General features: G+C 44.5%; 1 protein-coding gene across 2 annotated transcripts in view; it reads right to left on the bottom strand.

The window, feature by feature from the left end:
* Positions 1-19,881: 19,881 nt before the first annotated feature.
* SPDL1 (spindle apparatus coiled-coil protein 1) overlaps positions 19,882-26,433 on the bottom strand; it is a 46,277-nt gene continuing 39,725 nt past the window's right edge. For both annotated transcript variants that reach the window (XM_068113029.2, XM_068113028.2), the window contains 4 exons: positions 26,065-26,162; positions 21,147-21,334; positions 20,517-20,856; positions 19,882-20,228 (listed from right to left, as the gene is read on the bottom strand). In XM_068113029.2, the coding sequence (XP_067969130.2) occupies positions 20,081-20,228; positions 20,517-20,856; positions 21,147-21,334; positions 26,065-26,162 (774 nt within the window). In that variant the 3' untranslated portion in view covers positions 19,882-20,080. The remainder of the gene's footprint in view (positions 20,229-20,516; positions 20,857-21,146; positions 21,335-26,064; positions 26,163-26,433) is intronic.

The following is a 26,433-nucleotide window of genomic DNA, read 5'->3' as shown; positions in this document are numbered from 1 at the left end:
TGTTAGGATCACACAGGGATCCCATTAGGATACTCGCAGGGATCCTGTTAGGATCACACAGGGATCCCATTAGGATACTCGCAGGGATCCTGTTAGGATCACACAGGGATCCCATTAGGATACTAGCAGGATAACTTAGATGTATACACACTCGTGTTTGATATATTCTAGCACTGGTTCGAATAGGACCCAAGACCGAAGTGCAAATTGCAATAAGGTGCTGGTTGCATCATTTTCGGTGGGCTTGTCTGCCGCTGATGCAATGCCTCTCTATAACCAGTTATCTGGTACTCATTTTGCCACCTCGGAGGGATGACAGGCTGAGTCAACCCCACCTGGCGTTAATTACAACAGGATTCGAACTCAGGACCTTAAGATCCCAATCCCGCCACGCTAACCATTAGGCCAACACCAGGTAGCATCATGAAGCTAGGCAGCGAACACCCATTATTAGGATCAATCGTTCACATTGTGATACCGGCATGGAATTTGGCATTTATGCTCTTTGATAGGTACTCGTTAAAGAAAGTCGATTAGCCAACTTAGAAAATGCAACATGGCGGCCATTTAAAAATATCAAAATGGCCGCCAAAATTGCTAAAATGTGCCATAAACCTTTTTATACAGTTTTGAATTTAGGATGTACAAGTATCAATACAAAATCACAGAACTACATATGATCTATAAGAAATAGTTACAATTTTCAATTTGCCTAATTAAGATAAATTGAAAATTAAATTTTAACGAACGTCTATATCTAAAACATCTAAAAATGTACAGAGTAGGCGCCCCTATCCAGGTGAGAACATCACTGCCAACTTTCATGCTTGTATCTCAATATGAACGGTTTTTTGTGTGAGCCCCCACCCAGCTTTCGAAACCAGGATGAACCGCTTTGCAAACACCTCTCCGAGCCAGCCGTTCAGCAAAAAAGTTGATAAATAAAGGGTCCCACATCTACAACGACGGTCCCACAATGGTGAGTACACACTGCTTTCAATTACTGATATTGAAACTGATTACATTTAGTTAACAAAAAGTTATTCACAGTGCACACATGTTATCATTTTTGCATGGGAAGGTCCAGTATTGTTGAGTCTGTCAATGCCCACCACTATTAGACCCATTAAAGGCCTCCGTTATTATTACCTACCTATGGTTGTCCATCCATGCTCCAGCCTTTCTGATGCTGAGTGTACAAGCAAGGAAGCAGCACGTACCATTTTTGAAGTCCAACTGACGAGCTGCGGTATGACTCAAGTGGGATTCGAACCACACACACACGATCTTTTTCTTGTCACTCTTTGCCTCCAGTACCTTATCTTTCTTCTATACTGCCTCTGGCACGGAGCAACCTTTTGATAACACTCCCTTTATTTGGAAAATAAATAACTAAGCTGTCTGTAGCAATGATGGATTAAGGGGTGGTGGAATGGGTGTTTGCCCAGGGATTTAGCCAGGTGGGAGACCATGCAGGGGTAGATTAACGCCACCCCTGCATGGAGACCATGCAGGGGTGGCAAGACGGAAGCCTCTCCTCAGTGAAAGACACACGAAAGCCCGCGTGGAGTTTGCAAAAAAAGCACCGAAACGACTCTCAGACTGTGGGAAACAAGATTCTGTGGGCTTTCATGTGTCTCACTGAGGGGAAGCTTCCGTCTGGCCACTCTGCCATAAAGCCCAGATCGGTGGAGTGTTGCAGTGATGGTTGTCCTTCTGGAAGTTTCTCCCATCTCCACACAGGATCTCTGGAGCTCAGCCAGAGTGACCATCGGGTCTTGGTCACCTCTCTTACCAAGGCCCTTCTCCCCTGATTGCTCAGTTTGGCCGGGCGGCCAGCTCTAGGAAGAGTCCTGGTTGTTCCAAACTTCTTCCATTTAAGAATTATGGAGGCCACTGTGCTCTTGGGAACCTTCAATGCAGCAGAACTTTTTGTAGGCTTCCCCAAATCTGTGCCTCGACACAATCCTGTCTCTGAGCTCTGCAGGCAGTTCCTCGACCTCATGGATTGGTTTTTGCTCTGATATGCATTGTCAGCTGTGAGACCTTGTATAGACAGGTGTGTGCCTTTCCAAATCATGTCCAATCAATTGAATTTACCACAGGTGGACTCCAATCAAGGTGTAGAAACATCTCAAAGATGATCAAGAGAAATGGGAGGTACCTGAGCTAAATTTCAAGTGTCATAACAAAGGGTCTGAATACTTATATCAATGTGATATTTCAATTTTTTCTTTTTAATAAATTTGCAAAACTTTCTAAAATCCTGTTTTCTCTTTGTCATTATGGGGTATTGAGTGTAGATTGATGAGGGAAAAAATGAATTTGAACGATTTCAGCATAAGGCTGCAACATAACAAAATGTGAAAAAGTGAAGGGGTCTGAATACTTTCTGAATGCACTGTATATACAGACTTGGCATTTAATATGAAATATTTTTTTTGTGGGGGTGAACTTACTTTTCAAGATGTCTTAGAACCAAAAGTTCATTGGAATTATGTTGAAATTATTCGAGATTTTGTTCATGTGACCTTTAAAAGAAACAAAAACCACATTTGACATTTCGAAACAAATAAATTGATCCTTGAAAGTGATGTAAACTGATATCGAACTCAATTCATGGACAGTACTGTGTTAAACTTCTGTACGTTTTCCAGAAGTATCTCTTTATTTTGCACATTAGCCAAAAAAATTTTAAACAAAAACAAAAGTTAAATTACGACTGGGATTACGGACAGTAAAATTACAGTTCAGTACTTCGTGTAACCCCCACGAGCATTCAGGAGAGCACGTACACGTTAAGGCATGCTGTTCACGAGATTTGCCAAGGTTTGGACAGGAATCGCTTGCCATGCAGTGACAATAGCCTGCTGCAATTCACGCACAGAGGTCGGCTGCTGGTCCAAGTGGTCGATTTGACGCGTTAATTCTGCCCACAAGTTCTCTATCTGATTCATATCCGGGGACATGGCAGGCCACTCCATATGCTCTACACCACGGTCAGCAAGAAAGTGGTGGATCATGCGAGCACGATGAGGCTGTGCATTGTCATCTTGGAAGACAAAGTTTCCTTGAAAGGCTGCACGAGCAAATGGAAGCAATGTTTCTTCCAGAATGGCCCTGTACTTGAACTGGTTCAGGTTTCCATTCAGAACAACCAGGTCAGTTTTGCCCCCTGCATGAAAAGCAGCCCAAACGGTTACCCCACCACCTCCAGCTTGGACTCTTGGCACTATACAATCTTTGTTGTAGGCTTCATGCACTTGTCTGCGCACTCGGACATGGCCATCTTGACGATAGACCAGAAATCTAGACTCGTCACTGAAGATCACGTGATTCCAGTGTCCTGGATGCCATTGACGGTGCTCTCTGGCCCACTGCAATTGGCGCTGGCGGTGTTGTCTGGTCAGGCGTGGCTTTCTCAGGGGACGCCCGACACGATAGCCTGCTTGACCCAGTCGTTGGTTGACTAGCTTTCTGGATACAGGCACATTTGTCAGTTGCTGCCACTCAGCCCTAAGCCGATTAGCTGACTTGGTACGGCCATTGCGGACTAACCGGTGCAGCTGGCGATCATCCCTCCTTGTGGTTCTGCGTGGACGTCCTGGCCTCGGAATTGGAGTAGGGACACCCCTCTGAGCATTTCGTTTCAGGATCTTTGACACCTGACCTTGAGTGATGCCATACTGCCGAGCAATAGCACGCTGTTTCATGCCGTAATTTCGTAAAGCCACCACTCCATGACAAACAGCATTGTCGAGTTGACGGACCATCTCCAGAGGAAGCGGCAATAACTTTTGGAGACGTGCAGCAGTTGTTTTCCACTAATACAGAACGCAACAACCCTTGTATACCCGACTGTGAAGCCAATCATCAAATGCACCTGTCCATACATTTTGCCACGCCAACTGTGATATAATCCTGTTGTTGACTTCTTGCTGTGACAGACAATCAGTGACATGGTTCTTTTAACAAATAAATCACCAAAGTGTAAAAGAAACTCACCAGATTGATATACTGAGTTAAGAAAGTAAACCCAAGTCAAGAAAAAAAATATATTCCATATTAAATGCCAAGTCTGTATATTGTTACAGTTGTAGAGTATGTGGAGGTGTCAAGTGTTTACAAATCACGCATGACGATTCATGTTGTTGAAGATGTGTTCCGAAAGAAATGCCGGGTCAGTTGTGGAATTAGAAATACTAGGGCATGCCCGTACGTGGGTGCCCGTTCCTTGCCAAAAAAAAAAAAAAACGCTACCCGTACGCTCTACCCCGCCCGTACGCCTGTACGCCCGTAAACAAAAAAAACAACGCTCTTCGCTTCCGCCCTTCGCTCTGACTGAATTGGGAGAAATAATGCGCATAAGAAATCGAGAAATTATTATTTTCTCCGGAAGAAATCGAATTACGAACCGTAATGGCGCACGCGCTCGGCTCGGCTCGCTCTCACATCGGCCACGCCTACGCAACAAAGCGTTCTGTGATTGGCTGCCGGAAGTGAAGTCTTCACTGTCCGGAAGGTCGCAAATCGCAGTTACGATGAATCGCAAATTAGTTTTAATTCGTTTTAAAACATAGTTTAACGGCAACATAGTTTTCCAACGTGAAATAAATGAATACGCTCTCAAATGTGCCGTCCGAGGCAGAGTCTGTTCGCCACGTTCGGCACACGTGATAGCTCGCTGCTCTCTGATTGGTTGAATCGTTTTTTGGACATAGCTCAGTAACTACTTCTCCGATTAATATGAAACCTTGAAAAGGCACATCCTCGGGTCCCCAGCAATATACCTGGCAAGTTTAAAGTATATCGGACCGGTAGTTGTCGAGAAACAGCGGTCACAGACAAACATACATACATACATACAAACATACAAACATACACACAGAGATTACTGGAATTATAGATAGATGACCTTTTCGTATTTATTTTTCCTTTTTCTTAAAGTTTACCCCATATTCACTCCCTTTACACTTCACAGGATTTTTACTGATGGTAGTGGAGCACAAAAACAGCTTTGGAAAGGATTCAACCCTTTTTCTTTCAAGCAAGAGAGGGTGGAAATGATAAAGAAGAAGAAGAAGAAGAGGAAGAGCGTCTTTTGGCTTGGTGGTAAAAAAGATTATCCATGCTCATTGCGTAGGCAGTTTCAGCGTGTTGGTGTGAGGGAGTCAATCATGTGAACTACATGACAGGGACTCAATGTGCAGGAAGGAGGTGGAGAAAAGGAAAAGAACATGTTCTGAGGAAAAAGGCACTCCTTTGGGTCTCTGTGGGGACGATCTGTGCTTTCAGCTGGGAACGGTTTTGGTGTGTGTTATATGAAGGAATGAACCTCCTCTATGAACTTCATGAAGGATTTGTTGTGTTGCATGAAGGTGGTGGAGGAAAGGAAAAGGATCAAAGGAGAAAGGAATTGCAGAGCATGATGACTGGTCCGTTCACGCTTGTTCCCGTCAAGCCCTGCTCTGACGACGATGAAACTGCCATTCAAACTAGCCTAAACCCCATTCCCATCCTTGTCTCCCATTTTATTTCAATTCCCTGTAAATGTTGTTTTTTTTGCTTTGCTTCCCTTTCCTTACCCTGGGTTAGATAGAGGGTCCGTGTGTGTGAGGTTGTCAGCCTTTCGTATCGGTTCTATGTAGCCTGTGTTATTTATTAATTGTGCCTGTCATTATTTAATTAATTGATTCTGTCATACCGATACGATTTGCTTATTCTTTTGTTTTGCCGTCTGTGAACTAAATTTATTGTATTTCATTTCAACAGACGTTGACATATTTCAGATCAAAATTCTTTTTTTCTTTTTTTTTTTGGATACAAGATCGAGGCTCGTGGAAGAGCTAACATTTATCACAAAAAAATGGACACACAAAACATACAATAAAGGGAGCGGCAGACAAGATGGGGAGAGAGAGGGAAGCACACAAGTACAACAGTTGAGAACAGGGATATCGGGAGATCTGTCAGAGGGAGAGGGCTTGGGGGGAGTATGCATGGGAAGGGGGAGGGGGAGTATGCATGGGAAGGGGGAGGGGGTGGGAGGGGTATAAAACACATGGACACTTCGAGGACATCCATAAAAAAGTTGGTTGGATCTGGGTGAATTAACGGGGGTAGAAAAGATCAAGGTTTTGGATGGGGGATGATAAGAGATGGTGGTGAACAGCTGTTTTTCAAGACCTGGAGGGGGGAGTGGGATTGAAGAGAGCGAGGGAGATTGTTCCAGAGGCGGGAGTAAAGAGGAATGAAAGAGTGAAGGTGAGCAGAGGCTCTTGATTTTGGCAGTTTAACCATAAGAGGGTTGCAGGCAGATCTTGTGCAACCTGTAGGAATATTTGGGGGACAGAGCCCAGAGAGAGCTGGAGGAGCAAGGCCGGAGAGGAGTCGGTAGAAGACAGAAAGACCACCAACCTGCCTGCGGTGAGTAAGTGAAAGGCCCTCGGAGGTAGCTTCCTCACTGGAGATTCCAATGATTCTGAAAGCTTTGGTTTCAACAGCGTGAAGCCGAGCGAGGTGTTAGGCAGGAGCACCAGCCCAGAGGGGGAGAGCAGTATTCCATTGAGCTGCGGATGAAAGCCTTGTATGTGTTGAGGAGCTTAGGTGTGCCAAGGAAGGATTTCGCACGACAGAGGATGCCCAGTCGGCGACTGGCTTTGGAGGCCAGCTTGGAAATGTGGTTTTCCCAGGAAAGATCATGGCAGATAGTGAGACCCAAAAGCTTGAGTGACAGAACTTCTCGGAGAGTATTGTTGAGAATGTAGATTTGAGGGTTGTCCAGTCGGTCTTTTTGGAGAGACATAGTTGCCCACATGAGATTTGTCAGGATTGAAAGACATGTTCCACTTGTTTGACTAGTCTGATTTTCTGCAGAGAGTCTGCAGAGAGAGTGAGGAGGCTGCAGACTGCCGATCTGAGGGATGAGGAAATGGAGTGGCAGAGATACATTCTTGCGGACCTCCACAGAGAGTGGAGTCATCAGCAAAGAGATAGAGAGGATTTACCAGAGAGTCAGAGAGATCATTGATGACGACCAAAAAAGCACAGGGACCAGAACACTGCCTTGGGGAACTCCAGCCTGAACAGGAAGGGGAGATGAGAGAAATCCATTCAGGGCCACACGTTGATTACGACCAGAGATAGTGCAGCAGATAAACACAAAAATTGTGCATTTTATGAGAAAAGCATGAAATTTTTAACATCGTTAGTGCATACCATAAGGTTTATTTTCAGATGTGGAGGGAAGTCAGATTTGACCTCTGAGAACCGTGAGAGGTCAAATCCAAAATGGCCGCCAATCCACCGAGTCCAATGTACAAACGCGCTTAATTTTGGAACCAAATAGTGTAGAAAAACATTATAGGTGTTATTTCCAACTAAATTGGGGATGCCCAGAGGTGAATGATGCTTTCAATGAACTCCTCGGCATGCCAAGTGAGGTCAGTGAAGGCTCAATGTTACTGCTCGAGCGATTTGTGGTGCTGATGTATGATAGAACCAGTGAGAGCACGGAAGTGAATGATGCCAGGAAACAGCTCTTCACACAGAAGTGTAGAACTCTAGAGAGCATTCCTCCAACCCAGGCAACACTCAAGCAGCACATCAAGCACACTTGCTACCAGGCCAACTGTTGTAACCAGGCACAGGCATTGGTCATGGATCCAGACATGCCAGACCCACCTGACTGGAGCAAACTGGGTGGCAGCCTCTTTGGACAACTCTTCCTGAAGCATCAAAATCGTGCCATGAATTGATCGACTGTGGCTGCAAGAAAGGGTGCACTGGACGCTGCAAGTGTGCCAAAGCTGAATTCAAGTGCACTGCACTGTGCTTCTGTTCTGGAGACTGTTAGATTTAGATCATTACCAATTTTCATCATTGCACTTGATTTAATGAAAGCTTTGGTGGACATACTTGGTTAACAACAGTTATTTTTTCAGAGGTTATTGCATCATTCCTTGCAGTGTAAACACTTTTTTTCATCATTTCTGGTCTTTGGGTGTTCTGTACCTATCCCTGTACCTGCAAAAATAAAGTTTTAAAAGTTCAAATGAACTTTTTCCAATAGCAGTTCCAACTGCAGTATCATAAAAATAGATATTTAAGGTAATTTGACCTTGACCGTGACCTACATGCATGTCCTTGAGTTCTGGCGATCTCAAAAGTATCACCAAATGAATGGGCACCCCCAATTTAGTTGGAAATGACACCTATAAGCGCGTTTGAACATTAGACCCGGTGGACTGGCGGCCATTTTGGATTTGACCTCTCACGGTCCTCAGAAGTCAATTCTGACTTCCCTCCACATCTGAAAATAAACCTTATGGTATATACTAACTATGCTAGAAATTTCATGCTTTTCTCAAAAAATGCACAATTTGTTAAAATATGAGAGCTTATCCGCTGTACTAAGAGGAAGTCCACAACCCATGCGTGGAGATTTCCATGGATACCATAGGAGGAGAGTTTGGTGAGTAGAGCGGGGTGCCAGACCGTATCGAAGGCATGTGATATGTCAAGGGAGACAGCTCTGGTTTCCTGTTTGGCATTGAGGACCTCCATCCATTGTTGAGACAGCAGAAGCAGCATGTCCAGAGTAGATTGACCTGGTCTGAAACCAAATTGATGATCAGAGATCAAGCCATTGGAGAAGAGGAAGGATTTGATATCCGAAGCAATGATGGATTCCATGACTTTGCTGATAATTGGGAGCAGGCTGATTGGTCTGCAGTTGCAAGGACCTGTTTTTGCACATTTTTTGTGGAAAGCGGTAACGTTTGCTGATTTCCAAACTGATGGCAGTTGACCTTGAGCAAAAGAGAGCGTGAAGAGAATAGAGAGAGGGTGTGAAAGAGCGGCAGAGCAGGATTGTAGGACCCATGGGCTGATGCCGTCTTGTTCAGTTGCAGAATCAGAGTCGAGGTTTGAGAGAAACTTCTCCACCTTGTCAGGAGAAAGGACACAGAGTCCAAGAGCAACTGGGTTCGACTGGGTAAGGTGGGTACAGAGAGAGATGGGTTTGGGACACAAGATTCTGAGGCAAACACAGAATTGAGGCATTCAGCTTTGTCACGTGCGGTGTCAACTGTGTAGCCATTTGAGGTAAGGGAGGGGATGGAGGGGGAACAAATACCAGAAACAGATTTGACCAGACGCCACCAGGATTTGGAGGAAGGAGACAGGTTTGAGTTCATTCTTGAGTGTGGAGAGATAGTGCTTCCTGGCACTCCTGAGGGTAGACACACACTTGTTCCGAGCTTGGTGGAAGGAACTGAGATTGCCTTCAGTTGGATTTGCCTTCAAAGAGGCAAAGGCAAGTTGTTTCAGGGCAACTGCCTCACCACAAGATTCAGTGTGCCATGGACAGGAGGAAGGGTATGACAACTGAAGACGAGATGGGATAAGTCTGTGCATGAGAGAGAGCAGTTTACTTTGGAACAATTCCCAGGAAGAGTTGATGTCAGAGGCAGTAGATGTGGGAGACCAGTCCAGATGATTGATGGCTGCTTGAAGACCCTGAATGAAACGCCAGACTCGTCGACACTGAGGAGGCTCTCTGAGAATGGCCAGAGAGATATCCACTTTAACAAGCACATGATCAGAAGTTTGAAGGATTTGAGCAGAAGAAGAGCAGCAGACATTTGGAGGGAAGTTTGTCTTAACCAAGTCTAGAAGAGAAGATACTCCGTTGACTGAGAAGCGGGTCAGGAAATTGACAGATTGTGTCAGTCCCAATGAGTCGCAGATGTCCTTTGCTAAGGTGCCATGGCTGGTGAGAGAGTTACCCACATCCAGTCAGCTGGCATGATGACAGTTGAAGTCACTACATATGAGGAAGAGAGAGTTGGGATGAGTGGATAGAGGTTAGTCCATGTTGTCAGACAGCGAGATGTAGATGGAGTCATCACTGTTTGGAGGATGGTACAAAACACATATGAACAAAAGGTGGGAGTGGAGAGGAATCCATAGCCAGAGGAACTCCTGGCGGTGGGATGGAGAGAGGGAAGCGCAAGGAGATTGAGGAAGAGAGTTTTTGATAAAGATAGCAACCCCACCACCAGGACGAGGCTCAGGTCTATCATAACGGAGGAGGGAGTAACCAGGAAGAGGTATTGAGGAATCAAAGACATCTTGAAGGAGGAAAGTTTCTGTTAAGCAGATTATGTCTGGTCCGTCAGAAGCAACCTGCATGGAGAGATCAATCAGGTTTGGGTGAAGGCCCCGAGTTGCAAGCCCCCTGAGTTGCCAGCGTGGCAGTCTAGAGCCTCTCTTCTTTGCGCTCAACCATAAGTTCAAGCTTTAAAAAATCGCTTGGCCAGCTTGCGGACCTTCGTGCTGCAGGTTGGGAATAGGACCTATGGTCACTGCCAATCACCCTGTAACATGTGCAGTCAGGAGTGACGTTTGGGACAATGGTCCACATCCCCATCACCCATAACAATAGGTGTCAGGGGTGGGATGATACAAACCCTTACCGTACTCATCCCCCACAACACTGGTGTGTATTGAGATAAGGACCTGAGAGGAGTGTTCCCCCAATGCTGTTACAATTGGCTGGAGTAATTGGGTTTGATGGAGGATGAACGCTGCCATAGAAGAGGGAGGAGTAGAAGGGAAAGGACAGATCGTTTTGGTGTGTGGGAGGAGTGCCCTGAAAATATCACTTATGAGGTGTATCATAGAGCAGGGCAGCACTTGTGGCGTGGCAGGTTGCACTTGCAGCACTTGTGGCGTGACAGATTATATAGAGCAGATGACTTGTGGTACGACAGACAGGAACTAATCACACACAAATCATGAAAGACCACCTTTACCGGTGAGTTTTATTCACTATCAAAACATACATATTGCATTCTGATTGCAGTTATAAGAATAGGCCTCTTGATACGTGTAACATTGTGATGAAATAAGAAGAGGATTCGAATGGAATAGCCTTGATAAGGGAATATAACGGGTTGTACGATGAAAGGCGGAGTTTTGGTTTCGTATCTGTCTTTTGTGAGTGGACGCTCAATAAAGGTATGACAGGGAATTAATTATTTGCTTGCTTATGGACAATGAAATAAATGCTAGTATAATCTTTGCTGTAGTTCTGCTATTATTCTTTGTTCTGTGCGTATTGGATATGTGGAGATAGATTTCAATAAAGCCTCATATCTGGGAAACGACGTCTCGACTTGATTTCATAACAATTTATTGAAATCCATCTCACCTCTCGAGTGCCATGGACAAGTTTCTCAAACCCGAGAGGTTCGACGGCAATGCCAATGCCAGCAATGCTGGACGATGCTAGACCCACTGGCTCAGATCACTGGAGCTCTACATGCGAGCCTTGCCCGAAGCCGCGGACCAACAGAAGATAGAGGTTTTCACCTGCAACGTGTCCAGCGAGGTCTATGACTAGTTCTCCCACTGTGAAACCCATGCAGATTCTGTAGCGGCCCTGTGAGCTCTTTATGTAAAACCACGAAGCACTATTTACTGTCTACGCTCGACATTTGCTCGCTACACGCAGGCAAGAGGCTACTGAGACTTTGGATCAGTATTCGCAGGAATTACGACAACTCGGCAAGGACTGTGGAGTGCTGGATCAGACGGCCCTCGATGATTTAATGTGAGATGCTTTCATTACTGGTCTCCCTTCTCCAGCCATCCGTCAGCGGTTGCTCGAGACTGATACAATGACCTTTCAGGATGCATACTCACGGGTCCGAGTTTTGCAGCTGGCCCAGACTTGATCGGAGACCTACGGACGACCTTATCTGACAGCGAACACGGCTACCGCCGAGAAACGCTCGGACCCAGTGTCAGCTGCAGGGTCAAGTTGTCCGTCGCATGCCGCTTGCCTGGATATTCTCACCGAGATTATAGATGCCGAGGAGAGCGGTTTGGTTACCACGGCGGCCACTACCCCTGCTGTGATGACAGGCAAATGTTTCTTTTGTGGGAATCGCAGACATCCTAGGAGCTTATGTCCTGCTAGAGAGGCGCTGTGTAATAGTTGTGGGAATAAATGACATTTTTCCAAAGTTTGTTGATCAGCTAAGACCAGACGAACGACACTCGCGGGCGCGCGTACCTCGAGGACAGCTCTGGGGGTTGCGCCTCGTGGCCTGACGAGGGCTATGATTCCTGTGGTGATTAACGGCGAAGCTGCAGACGCTTTGATCGACACTGGGAGCAGTGAAAGTTATGTCAGCCAGGATCTTCTTCGCAGACACAGCTGGTCCACTGTACCAGCCACTCAGCGCGTGTACATGGCATCAGCGGCCCTATGACAAAGCTCCAAAGGATTCTGTGTGGTGAACTTGGTAGCTAACGAGATACTGTACTCAGATGTTAAAATGATGCTATTGCCGAATCTGTGCTCTGACGTTCTCCTGGGACATGATTTTTTGAATAGGCACGGGCGTTTGGAGATGCACTTCGATAGTGCACAACCCTTTAAAGTCTTCTCTTTATGTAGCTTAACGGAGATATCAATTGAACCACCCCCACTGTTCCCATGCCTAACCCCTAATTGTCACCCTATAACTGTGAAGTCTTGGCGATATTTGCGTCCATATGCACAATTTATCGCACACGAGACCAAGCGGCTTCTAAACTAGGGTATAATCGAGCCTAGTAGCTCGCCCTGGAGGGCTCAAGTGCTCGTTGTCAATAACCCTAATCACCGGAAGCGTATGGTCATTGACTATTCTCAGACGATCATTCGCTTTACCCAACTTGATTCCTACCCACTACCCAAGATGGATGACATGGTCAGAAAGGTATCTACCTATCGGGTATTCAGCACCTTGGACAACCGAAGCGCGTACCATCAGATACCTATCAGGGAGAATGATCGACCTTACACCGCTTTCGAATCTGGTCAAAGGATGTATCAGTTTCGTAGAATTCCTTTCTGAGTCACGAACGGGGTCGGGCATTTCCAACAGGTAATGGATGACATTTTAACCAGGGAACAACTGAGAGATGTTTTTGTGTACGTCGATAATGTCACCGTATGTGGCCGCAATCGGGTAGAACATGACTCAAATTTACGGCGGTTTTTGGATGTCACGAAGAAATACAGACTGACCTTCAAAGAAGAGAAGTGCAATTACTCTGTCCAAACAGTGGATTTTTTGGGGTACACTGTAACCGGAGGGGAGATACGACCTGACGCCACTCGGCTACAACCGTTTTCTCGAAATGTCCCCTCCCACCGACCGTGGAGCCTTGCGCAGAGTACTGGGAGTGTTAGCGCATTATTCCAAGTGGATACCCGGGTTCTCAGAGAAAATAAGGCCTTTGGTGGAATGCCAAATATTTCCAATGAACATAGCCGTGAAGGCCGCTTTTCAGCTATTGAAAACAGACATAGCTAATGCTGTTGTGACCTCGATCGACGAGACTATTCCTTTTATGATCGAGACAGACGCTACCCTCAATCAAGCGGGAAGGCCAGTCACCTTTTTCTCTCGCACACTCCGATAGTGAAAAACGTCATTCCGCTATCGAGAAGGAAGCTTACGTGATCGTGGAAGCCGTCAGATGGTGGCGCCATTTCCTTATAGGGAAACATTTCCAGTTAATCACAGACTAGCAGTCCGTCGTGTTCATGTATGACAGAAGCCATACGCAGAAGATTAAAAATGAGAAAATCGCTCACTGGCACGTAGAATTAGCCGACTTCATTTTCGACATCATTTACAGGCCGGGACGAGATAATCTGGCAGCCGACGCTCTGTCTCGACCTGTCTGCTCGGCAATGACCACCGGCGATTTACGGGATATTCATGATTCGCTATGTCACCCCGGGGTGACTCGATTGGCTCATTTCATGCGAAGCAGAAATTTGCCTTTTTCTATAGATGACGTCAGTCGTCTTTGCAAGACATGTTCCGTGTGCGCCGAAGTAAAACCGAGTTTTTATAAACCGTCTATGGGGACACTGATTCATGCCGGCCGGCTGTGGGAGTGTTTGAACATTGATTTCAAGGGTCCATTGCCAGCAGCCGTGGGGTGCCGATACATTCTTACTGTTGTCGCCGAGTACTCCAGATTTCCGTTTGCTTTTCCGTGCGCTGACATGTCTTCTGCAACGGTGATTGTTCTGTTTGCGGCAATTGCTCTTAATGTTCGGATATCCTGCGTTCTTTCACTCCGACAGGGGGTACGGCTTTTCTGTCTCAAAAGATTAAACAGTTTCTCCAGGATTGAGGTGTCGCTACTAGCCATACCACGGCGTACAATCCTCAAGGCAATGGCTTGGTGGGACGTTATAACGTGATTATCTGGAGAGCCGTGTCTGAGCTTGAAGTCGTGCAGTTTACCTTCGCAGCAGTGGGAACGTGTGCTGCCTGACGCACTGCACGCAATCCGGTCATTATTGTGTACCGCTACTAATGAAACTCCACACGAAAGAATGTTTCACTTTCAGCGACAGTGCTAGCGGGCGGGCATTGCCCTCTTGGTTGGCCGTTGCCCTCTTTTGAGAAGAGCGGTGCAACAACGTAAATATGAGACGTTGGCGGATCGCATATAAATTCTAGAGGCAAATCCAGAGTATGCTCATGTTAGACTGCAGAATGGACGTGAGACTACTGTATCTGTTCGCCATCTCGCGCCTGGCGGCGAGGGAAACGAGCACGTTGCTGACTCGGGAAACAGAATCTCGGGTTCCCCCGTCAAAGCGGACCTGCAGCAGGGATCGGCCAGGGATAAAGTAATGCTTGATAATGTCAAGGTAACAGAGATCCCGTTGGAGTCAGGGAGATCTCAAAAGGAGCAGACTGATGAGGAAGATTCTCTTTGTGAATCCAGGGACCCTGGAATTGAAGGGATTTATCAAACTCATACTGGAAGATTGTGCCAACTGCCAACTCGTTTTGGTTGGTAGAGCTTTGCTTCTGTTGTGTTGCTTATTTGTTTGTTCGCTAGCTTGTATTTTAACGGAAGGTGAATGTGATGAAATATGAAGAAGAGGATTTGAATGGAATAGCCTTGAGAAGGGAATATAACGGGTTGTATAAGAAAGGATGAGATTTGGTTTCGTATCTGTCTTTTGTGAGCGGACGCTCGAGAAAGGTATGACAGGAAAGGAATTATTTCCTTGCTTATGGACAATGAAATGCTAGTATAATCTTTGCTGCAGTTCTGATATTATTGTCATGCGAATCCCTCCAGTTAATACCAGGGACCGCGGATGGACCAAACGGATTTAACGGAGGCGACGACCAACTCGGATTCGGCTATAAAACGAGGGAAGAAGAAGGGAAGAGGAAGATGCGGCAAAAGCGCTTACCTTGAGCGAACCGATGGCAGCTCCGATCATGTAGGGAATTAACTTAGGAACGAAAATGCAGGGTAAAATGTACAAAAAGAACAGGTTTATTCAATGGAACCCGAAACAATGAAACGCGACGGTAATCAAATTATGGTTCTATATTGGGATCCCACACACCTCACTTTGAATACGCACACAGGAATGAATAAATAAAGGAAATCGTTGTGTAATGGTGAGGTGGTGCGTCTTATCTGTCCGTAGTGCAGTGTCCGTTCAACGCGGCTCCAAACTCCGGCGCGGAGAAACCCTTCGTCCGCTTCGCTAGGCCCAAGCCAGCGCCCCACTCCAGGCTCCTCATCGACCGCCCACGAGGTCCGTGCGCCACTCCAAGCTCCAGAAGCACCGAGCACCGCTCCAAGCACCACGAGTGAACCGTCAGCACGAAGCAGAGAAGCGCAGAGACCAACAGATGTCGTGTAGCGTCAAGAGACCAGCGAAGAAGAACGGCAAAAAGGGAGAGAGAGCAAGAGAGACGTGCAGCGCAAGAGACCAGCGAAGAACCCAGAGCTGCTAGCAAGGGGAGCTCTGAAATGTCATGCAGCGCGCCCTTTTATGGCCTGGCCTGTGACGTCGGTCTCGGCGCCCCCCCCCCCCCCCCCATTGGCCGAGTCCCTCCCACTGGTGGTATTGCTCATCCCTCTCCCTGCCCAGTCAACAGTCCTCCTGGGCGTGGCCCCCAGCCCTGCCACGAGGCCGGCCGCCAGGCCAGCCGATGGTGCGGCTGGCTGCGGCCCTATCGGCGGCGCCCCGTCCTGGCTTTCTGCCTGTTTGTCTTCCACAGTCTTTGTAAAGGAAGGGAATTTAATTACTGTGTGCACTAAAGGGCCTATCTAAGTGTTTATAGGAGGGTGTTGCCATAAGGAACAATGGTTTGGCGACAGGGGGGACGACGAACAAAGGAATCTTATCCATAATCCCTGGACTATTTAGCATGCCCTGCTCCCTCGTAGCGGGGACATCAATACAGCTTATCCCGACAAACCGGACTACACATATAATTTATTACAGGGTAGATTCCCTATCGCGACAGTCGAATACCTACCTATACAAATCTACCTGACTCTAGATATTCCTTTACCCCACCGACATAACATTATTCTTTGTTCTGTGCGTATGCCGTATAGGGTATGTGGAGATAGATTTCAATGAAGCCTCATATCTGGGAAACGATGTCTCAACTTGATTTCACAACAATCATGCACTGCGATTCATAACAAGTGTTGATACACACTACAGAGGAACATTGAAGATAAAAAAGTATCACTACACGGAATTGTGTTTTTTTGTTATCCATCCTGGCAATAGACAATGTGGTGAAGTCATGTTGCACCATCTACATCTGTACCCAAGTGTCTGCCAACAGACATGAACACTTATGCATGTGAACTTTATGTGCGATACATATCGTGGTCAATATTGGCCATCTAACCTTTTCTTTTTTAAATTGAATGTTTTGGAACGGAGACTTATTGCCTATGTGCTTAATGTCTCGTAAACGTTTCGCCACAATTTTGTTGTTTGCAATATATGCCTTGAGAACCTCCCTCCAATCTCTGATGTCAATGATGTCCAGCAATGATGTTGAAAACCAACAGTGATGTATGATACACGTCCAGGCCACCCCAATTGACCTCGTTACTTGGGGTATCTTCGCAGGCGCACCGAGCAATCTGGAGCAGATTACATCATTTTTAAAGTCCCGTACAACCCCTTCCATGTTTGGCCAACCCTGCTTTCATCTGGTCTATCAACACCATATCCCATTACGACTCACAATCAAGATTCCCATCAACATTGTTTATTTCTCACTACATCAAGAGGTAAGGACAAAAACCTCCCCTCCCCATTAAATGAAACTTTGCACATTTGTTATTTATTTTCTATGCATCTTCCAGCCAGTGTCACTTTCCAAACCAGGTTTCCTCATGTCATTGGATAGTCGTTTTTAGCTCAACTATTTTGAAAATTAAAAACACCAGATTTGTCCCCACATTTTCCAAATCACGCATTTGTTAGCAGGTTAACATTGTCTTATCGAAAGAAAAAAGGGAAAAAAAAAAAAAAACCTATTCCTGGGTGCTACCCCACTATACAACAACAACAACATGCATTTTAAGGCCATTTTCCCTGCTAGAGCGGGGGTTAGCCTTGCGGTCCCCATGACAATCTTCTCCATTTTGCCCTATTTTCTGCATCTCTCCTTGTTAACCCCCTTGCCCGCATTTCTTCTTCCACCATCTTTAGCCAAGTCTTTCTCGGTCTTCCCCGTCCTCTACTTCCTTCTACATCAATTTCCATCACTCTTCTCAACCAGTCACTTTCATCCTTCCTCAACACATGACCAAACCATCTCAGCCTGTTCCTCTTCACAGCATCAATCACAGGCAATATTCCCATCATCTTTCGCAATTCATCATTTGTCTTCCTCTCTCTCAACGATACTCCGCACATCCATCGAACCATTCGCATTTCCACCCTTTCCAGCCTTCGTTGCTGCTCTACGTTCATTACCCATGTCTCGCTCCCATAAATCATAACACTTCTCACACATGCAGCATACACCTTTCCCTTCAGCTTCAGCGACACTCTCCTCCTCATCAGCACGCCACTCAGTTCCCGAAACTTCTTCCATGCACATCTCACTCGAGCAACCGTTGCCGAGTCTGATCCACCTTCTCCATTCAGCATGTCTCCGAGGTAGCAAAATGTTTTCACACCTTCCAGCTTCACGCCGTCTCCAAGATCCAACTCAACATTTCCTCCATCTGCAGCTCCCTCTGTGCACACCTTACATTTGAATGTAGCTGCCACACTGGTAAATGACCCTCTCAGACCACTACATTTTTGATGAACCCACTCAGCGCACATTGTACATTGAATGGAGTTCACTCCGACACCCTTCCTGCACACAGCACACGGCCACTTCCCAGTTCTTTCCACCTCACCACATGCTTTACCACTTGCCATCACCTTCGTCTTTCCGATATTCACCTTCAGACCTTTTGTCTCCATACATTCCTTCCACTTGTTCATCTTTTCCTTCAGTCCATCCATACTTTCCGCAATCAACACCAGATCATCTGCATACAACAACTCCCACGGTAAACCCTCCTTTACGTTCTGAGCCAGCACCTCCATCACAGCTACAAATAGTAGTGGACTTAGTACCGACCCCTGATGCACTCCCACCTTCACCTCAAACTCACCACTGTTCCCGTCCTTCGTCCTTACAGCTGTGCGCGCTCTTTTGTACATTGCCATCACTACTCTGATCAACCATTCCTCCACTCCTAACTTCCTCAATGCCCATGTCAATACTTTGCGTGGAACCCTATCGAATGCTTTCTCCAGATCAACAAACCCAAAAAACAACTTCTTCCTCTTCTCCATGTACTTCTCCTGCAACTGCCTCACAATGAAAAGCGCATCTGTCGTTCCTCTTCCTGGCATAAATCCAAACTGCATTTCGTCGATCTTCACTTTCTTCCTTATCCTCCTCTCCAACACCCTTTCCAATACCTTCATTCCATGCTCCAATAACTTTATCGCTCGGTACGAGCCACACTCCAGAGGGTCACCTTTCCCCTTGTATAGAGGAACGAGGGTACTCAGTTCCCAATCCACTGGAATGCGGCCTTCTTTCACCACCAGATTACAGATCTCTGTCATTCTCTTCACACCCCAACTTCCTGCTGCCTTCAACATATCTCCCACAACTCCCGTCGGCCCTCCCGCTTTTCCACTCTTCATTGCTGTTATCGCTTCCTCAACTTCCTTCTCAGTTATCTTCTCTGCCGGTCCTAAAACTGGGTTACTCTCTATGTTGCCATCCCATTCATTCTCTGTATTCAACAGCATTTCCATATATCTTTTCCATCTTCCTTTAATTCCATCTGGGTCGACAACGATTTGTCCCACTTCATCCTTCAAGCAACTCACCCCCATCACGTCACACCTCTCTTTCGCTATGTGCTTTGCAATCCTAGGATTTATATTTCACCCAAAACTCTGACAGTTACTCCAGATTGAGGGAAAACCTTTGACATTAAAGAGGTAGGTCAGGGGTAGAGGGTGAGGGGGGAACAGAGGTGAGCCAGAAGGATGCTTGAACAGGCAATTCCAATCAGGTTGGTGATTATTGCAGCAATGTACGTATAACGATATAAGTGAACTATTATATGAATTATCGTAGCAAATGATCATCATTAATACTATTAAAGCCTGAGATTTAGAAGTGGAAAACTGTACACCAGTAACAACCTTATGAGATGGCTTCTTCAATTCCAGGCAAATTCTTCAATTCCAAACCCCACTATGAAATAGAAAATGGGAAATACCCTCATTTCAAAAGTCCTAAAAGGCTACATCCAAGTTGGAGATGCAGAGTGTGGAGAGAGAGGTGTCGAATAGAAAAACTTTGCAATAAACGTAAATCTTTAATAAAACTCCAAAGACAGACGATAAAAAAGGCTCAAGGAAATGCGTAAGAATATTTGTGGACAATGACGATTTGCATGTATGAATAAAAAAGAAATTGTAAGACAACGAACAGTCAACTAGTGTTAGGTTTATTTATACGAGTAGTTTACCAATGAAGAACAACACATTGCAGGTTTAAAGCATCCTTGAAGTACTAAACTCAACGATCCATATTTTAAAAACAAATTTTGGCTCGCTTGGCTCAGTTTGTTATACTGGAACCACAAAATGTAATCTGTGCACAAGGCCAAGGTTTGCTCACAGCCCTCACTGCTGTGTACATTGCCGATCTGCTACAGTTGGCTGAGAACCCACACGGATAACATTGTGCGCCTTATCCTTGGGCTTCTTAGCCGATGGCCTCTTGCCAGCTGCCAAAAGGTTTGCAGGTTGTTCTGGCTTTTCCTCAAATTTCCTGCAAAATAAACACACATTGACATGGCTGTGTTATGCAGAGCACGTTTATACATAAATGAAATCACTATCAATCACAACACTCATGACCAACTGGTGATTTGGATAATGAAATCGGTCTCTACCTAAGGACCTGCATATGCAAAACTACATTATTTGGTACTTGAGAAGCTGAAATGACCATAAGAACCAACAATTGGAAAAGGTTCTCACCATTGCATAACCACCCCCATCTACCCACCCCTCCCACAACTTTACAGTACTACTGTAGATGGAGATTTGCATCAACCTGAGTCGCTTGGCTGGAGTTGTGGTGGACTCTGAGTAAGAGCACAATTTCTCATCCACCTTTTCAATGTTTTGGTTCAGGTTTTGTGACCGGTCTTTGGTGTTGAGCTCTTCTTCTGCAACAGCGACGGCCCCAATTTTGCTCCACTTCGACTCGGTTGTCTGAGGATGCCTCAGCACACTATTGGCATTGACAGCTGCAAGATATATATTGTCTTTTAAAACTCCAGTTTGGGGCAGTGTGGGAGCAGAGGCCTGCAAGTTATCAGTAGCAGAATTTCCTTCCGGTTGAAATGGCAAGCACTCTTTGCGACTTCCTCTGACCATGGCTTTATCCAATTCTGAAAATAAAAACAAAGGGTAGTTGGTCAGCAGAAAAAAATATTTTCTTCTTTTATTTAATCTTTTTTTAATACAAGGTTTAAGAATTTACTGATAATGCACGACTTTCAAAATTATGTAATCCACCCAAGTGCACATGCACAGAAACCCCAAGAAACAGTGGTGTTCGGGGAACCATAAAGTATATCGGGTGTATGAGATGTTACTTAATTACTTCAGCTAAGGACCATGCACTCAGCGTTTACCCGTCTTCCAATAAATAAATAAATAAATAAATAAACAAAGTTACCTTGAGGCTCATATTTTTGTCTGAGCTGGTGGATTTGCTGCTGTAGTGCAAAGTTATGGCCTTGTGCAGACTGCTGGCTTCGTTCAGCCAACAAACAACGTCGTTCCAGCTCGACACTGCGGTGAGACTCTGAAAGTGCTTTTAACCGATGTACGCTCACCTCATCCCTCAGGTCGGCTGCTTCTTGCCTGGTAGAAGACCACAAGCGAAGATGAAATAATATGCATAAACGGCAATACTGTGGGATGTGGGTGAGTGGATGGTTAACAAAAACATGGATGCAAGTCCTCATCGAAACCCAGCCCCAACCACACCTTAAAATAGAACATGTAGATTTTACATTCAGCAAAAAATATTTAGATGAATATGTAGAAAGTGGAGATGGTAAAGTGTATAAAAATAAATAAATTAAAGGTGGAATGTTGAGTGGAATGGTAAAAGGCAGAAAAATCATTTCAAGGTTGTACAGTATTATCAGTAGTAGAATGGCAAAAAGTGTATAAATTAATAATTAATTCAAGGTGGTATGTTGGTCTCAGTGATGGTAAAGTGCATATAAATAAATAAATCCCAATAATCCAATGTTGTGTGTTGGTAGTAGAGATGATGAAGTGTATATAAATAAATAATGGTTCCCGAAATCATACAATCCTATAGCGTCCATTGTAATGTTTTTTAAATGGTCAAAATTTGAAGATAAAAAGGTGTCCCATGACTTTTGTTTGTGGGGCCACTTCTTTTATCAGGATGTGTAATTGTGTAACAATGCTAGATGTTACTTTTTATTTTTATTTTTTATTTTTAAATACTGAATCGAGGCTCGTGAAAGAGCTGACAACCACGAGGGAAAGACAGCACAGGGGGACCACGAGGGAAAGACAGTACAGGGGGAAACATTCATTAAAACACATTCAACAAAAAGACATCCAGGAACACAGTACAGGGGGACCACGAGGGAAAGACAGTACAGGGGGACCGTGAGGGAAAGACAGTACAGGGGGACCACGAGGGAAAGACAGTACAGGGGGACCACGAGGGAAAGACAGTACAGGGGGACCGCGAGGGAAAGACAGTACAGGGGGACCACGAGGGAAAGACAGCACAGGGGGAAACATTCATTAAAACACATTCAACAAAAAGACATCCAGGAACACAGCACAGGGGGGAAACATTCATTAAAACATTCAACAAAAAGACATCCAGGAACACAGTACAGGGGGACCGCGAGGGAAAGACAGTACAGGGGAACCGCGAGGGAAAGACAGTACAGGGGGACCGCGAGGGAAAGACAGTACAGGGGGGCCGCGAGGGAAAGACAGTACAGGGGGAAACATTCATTAAAACAAACACATTCAACAAAAGAACATCCAGGAACACAGCACATGGGGGACCGCGAGGGAAAGACAGTACAGGGGGGCCGCGAGGGAAAGACAGTACAGGGGGAGACATTCATTAAAACACATTCAACAAAAGAACATCCAGGAACACAGTACAGGGGGACCGCGAGGGAAAGACAGTACAGGGGGACCGCGAGGGAAAGACAGTACAGGGGAACCGCGAGGGAAAGACAGCACAGGGGGACCGCGAGGGAAAGACAGTACAGGGGGACCGCGAGGGAAAGCCAGTCAGACAGACAAAGACAGACAGTCTTCGCACAAGATCTGCCTGCAACCCTCTTATGGTTAAACTGCCAAAATCAAGACTCTCTATTCACCTTCACTCTTTCATTCCTCTTTTCTCCCGCCTCTGGAACAAACTCCCTCACTCTATTCAATCCCACTCCTCCCTCCAGGTCTTTAAAACAGCTGTTCACCACCATCTCTCGTCTTCCCCCCATCCAGAACCTTGATCTTTTTTTGTCTCCCGCTCCCTTTAACTTATGTTTTATGTGTCAGTTTGTCTTTTTGTGATTAATGTTAGCTCTTACACGAGCCTCGATCTTGTCCACCAAAAAAAAAAAAAAAAAAAAAAAAAAAACTCCATATCTCCAAAAACACTGAATGGAGAAAATTGAAACATGGCTCATTGTAATTACTCCCCATGTGGAATAAGATATGTTAATGATGTTGGGCTAGCGGCTAGGGTGCCGGCTTAGGATCCTAGGATCCTGGGTTCGAATCCCGGTCAATCGCTGAATTAACGCCAGGGGGGTTGACTCAGCCTGTCATCCTTCCGAGGTCGGCTAATTGAGTACCAGTTCACTGGTAATTCCCTGTTTGTCGTTAAAGGCGGCAAAAAGGGTTGGCGTCAGGAAGGGCATCCAGCCGTAAAACATTGCTTCAAAAAGGAGACCAAAAAACAACAACAACCATGGTTCCCGAAAATTGCCAACCCCTGCTTTGCGGGGAAAAATGGCCTCTAAAGGTGGTTATATATAAGGATGTCATTGGTGCCTTCATTATGACGTCATAATTAGACAAGTATAATGCTTCATCCCCTTTTTTCCTCTGCAACTGTTGGTCTGATGGACACAAAATGTTCACCATAGGAGCACGTCCCTCCTGTAGAATATTTAATGATAATTATGACGTCATATGTCACATGGTGCAGGTGGCATCTTGGCAAAACTGAGAAACGTTGCACCTCTATATCTCCGAAACCGCTCCATGGAAAAAATGGAAACGTGGCTCATTGTAAATAGGCTATGAGCCAGACCCCCCAAATTGACCAGTCGGTACCATACAGATGGAGTAAGGCTCATTGTGATTTTTAGCAAGATATATGTCCCTAGATATGGAAAAAAAGTGATAGCAGTGTATAACTCTCGGCCATCTCTGTGTTATCACCCGAAATATTATTATACGCCCGCTTCGCTTCGCCAAAAAATGTGATATTTGCTAAAATTGGAATAAATATGTTTTTAAGGACCACAGAGTGCCAATAATTTGCATACTGGATGCCAACTAATATAGTAATAGAAAAATAGAACATTTGTGGGGGTTATTTATCAAATTTTTGATATAATGACAAAAAATATGTTAAATTTAGTGAAAAAGTGGTCGAAATCGCGTCGAGTTCAGAATTCACATTGTACATTTTTGTCAATATTTCAAAAATGAAAACTCCCAGAGTAACATTTGACCCCTCAAAATCTTCGCTATTCATATAATATGTATGACGTTCATTGTAATTTAAAGTAGCCCGATGCATAAAAGGATAGGTTCAATTTATAAGCATTATTTAGTATGTGTTTTAAATGCCTGTAATCTGTGTCAATTGTGTTAAAAATTGATTGGTAATAATACTGTATAATAACAAGGCGTATTTGTTCGAGAGATCATGATAAACCAAGAGTGTGGAGCAAGTTTGCATGCATTGTGAAATATAATGTAGCTGATGTTACAAACCTACTTTAGGATACCAGCTAATACCAAAAATTACACTGAGATACCAAAAGTAGAAGACGAATAAACCTAAAATGTTCAAAAGCTATGTTTCGTTCCAAAATATCAAAATTAGGGGGTATGGTTGAACATATTTTGAACTTTGCTAAAATATGTGCCCCAAACAACCACCATATTACAAAGTAATGATATATTCCAATGCAGTGGTTCCTTGCGAAGATTTTGAGGGGTCAAATGTTACTCTGGGAGTTTTCATTTTTGAAATATTGACAAAAATGTACAATGTGAATTCTGAACTCGAAGCGATTTCGACCACTTTTTCACTAAATTTAACATATTTTTTGTCATTATATCAATATTTTGATAAATAACCCCCACAAATGTTCTATATTTCTATTACTATATTAGTTGGCATCCAGTATGCAAATTATTGGCACTCTGTGGTCCTTAAAAACATATTTATTCCAATTTTAGCAAATATCACATTTTTTGGCGAAGCGAAGCAGGCGTATAATAATATTTCGGGTGATAACACAGAGATGGCCGAGAGTTATACACTGCTATCACTTTTTTTTCATATCTAGGGACATATATCTTGCTAAAAATCACAATGAGCCTTACTCCATCTGTATGGTACCGACCAACCCCCTTGGCTCATAGCCTAAAAGAACTCCACAAGGGGAATGTGCCGTTAACGATGACGTCATTGGTGCCATAATTATGATGTCATAATTTGACAGGGACAACACTTAGTCTGATCAGTTTGAAATTTATTGAGCGTGATCTACGCAACAATTATATTAGAGAATATAAAGTTATGATGTCATTGTTCACGTGGTCTGGCAGCCATAATGGATCAGCAAAAAAAAATCTTTCATAAACAGAAGAGTTGGCGGCTTGTACCAAGTTGACTGCAGGGTAAGTATTCCATGAATACCATCGAGTTATACATGTGTTTAGAATAACAAACATCTTGTTTTGACATTCAACCAAGCATTTTTCATTTTCTTTACCCTTAAAACATTGAAACTGTGCACAAAACCAAACAATGTTGCTGTGGAAGTGTTTTTATCTCCAAACTAGAACAGCACTCAGTAGAAAACACACCTCCACCTGGTTGGCCATATCACTCAATGGTGAAGAATCACTTTTAAAATTATACTAGCTGGATCTGGGATCTTCATCAAAATTGAATAGATTCTTCCTCGTCACACACACAACCTGTCCAACAAGTTTCGTCCAAATCCATCCATAACTTTTTGAGATATCCTGCTATGTATCGTTTTTGTCCCTATCTCCCAATGGTGAAGAATCACGTAAAAAATTCTAGTAGCCGGATCCAAATCCGGATCTTCACGAAAATCCAATCATTTCGTCCTTGTCACATACATGCTACATCTCCGCCAAATTTCGTCTCAATCCATCAACAACTTCTTGAGATATTTTGTTCACAAACGGACAGACAAACAGACAGACACAGATGGGTGAAAACATAACCTCCATCCACCTTTGGTGGCAGAAGTAATAAAAAGGTGTGAAAATGTACATAGGGGAAAAAAATTTTTTTTACTTACTTGACCTCATTCACCTTCAGCTTCAGCAGTTTCACGTAGTACTTTCCATCACCAGCATCACCTCTGATGGGGGTTTCATGCTTGTCAGCTTTGTTTAGCTGTTGAAAGTCAAACACAGATCTGAAACTAGAGGGTTCATAGAGCATGTTACCTTGCACAGTCTTCAAGTGTATACTTAAATTTGAATAAAATAATAATTTTAAAGATAGTTTTAAAAAAACAACATCTAGAAGTTTAGCGCTATTGTAGTAGTCATATATGCCATAAATATATACCAGATATATATATATATATATATATATATATATATATATATATATACCCACCTTATTGTCTTGTGCAGAGGAAAAACCAATTGCTTATACACCA

This window comes from Myxine glutinosa, chromosome 4 (genome assembly GCF_964187855.1).
Source record: "Myxine glutinosa chromosome 4, kmMyxGlut1.1, whole genome shotgun sequence".
NCBI lineage: Eukaryota > Metazoa > Chordata > Myxini > Myxiniformes > Myxinidae > Myxine > Myxine glutinosa.
The sequence above is the reverse complement of the archived record's forward strand: the minus strand, read 5'-3'. Positions and strand labels throughout refer to the sequence as shown.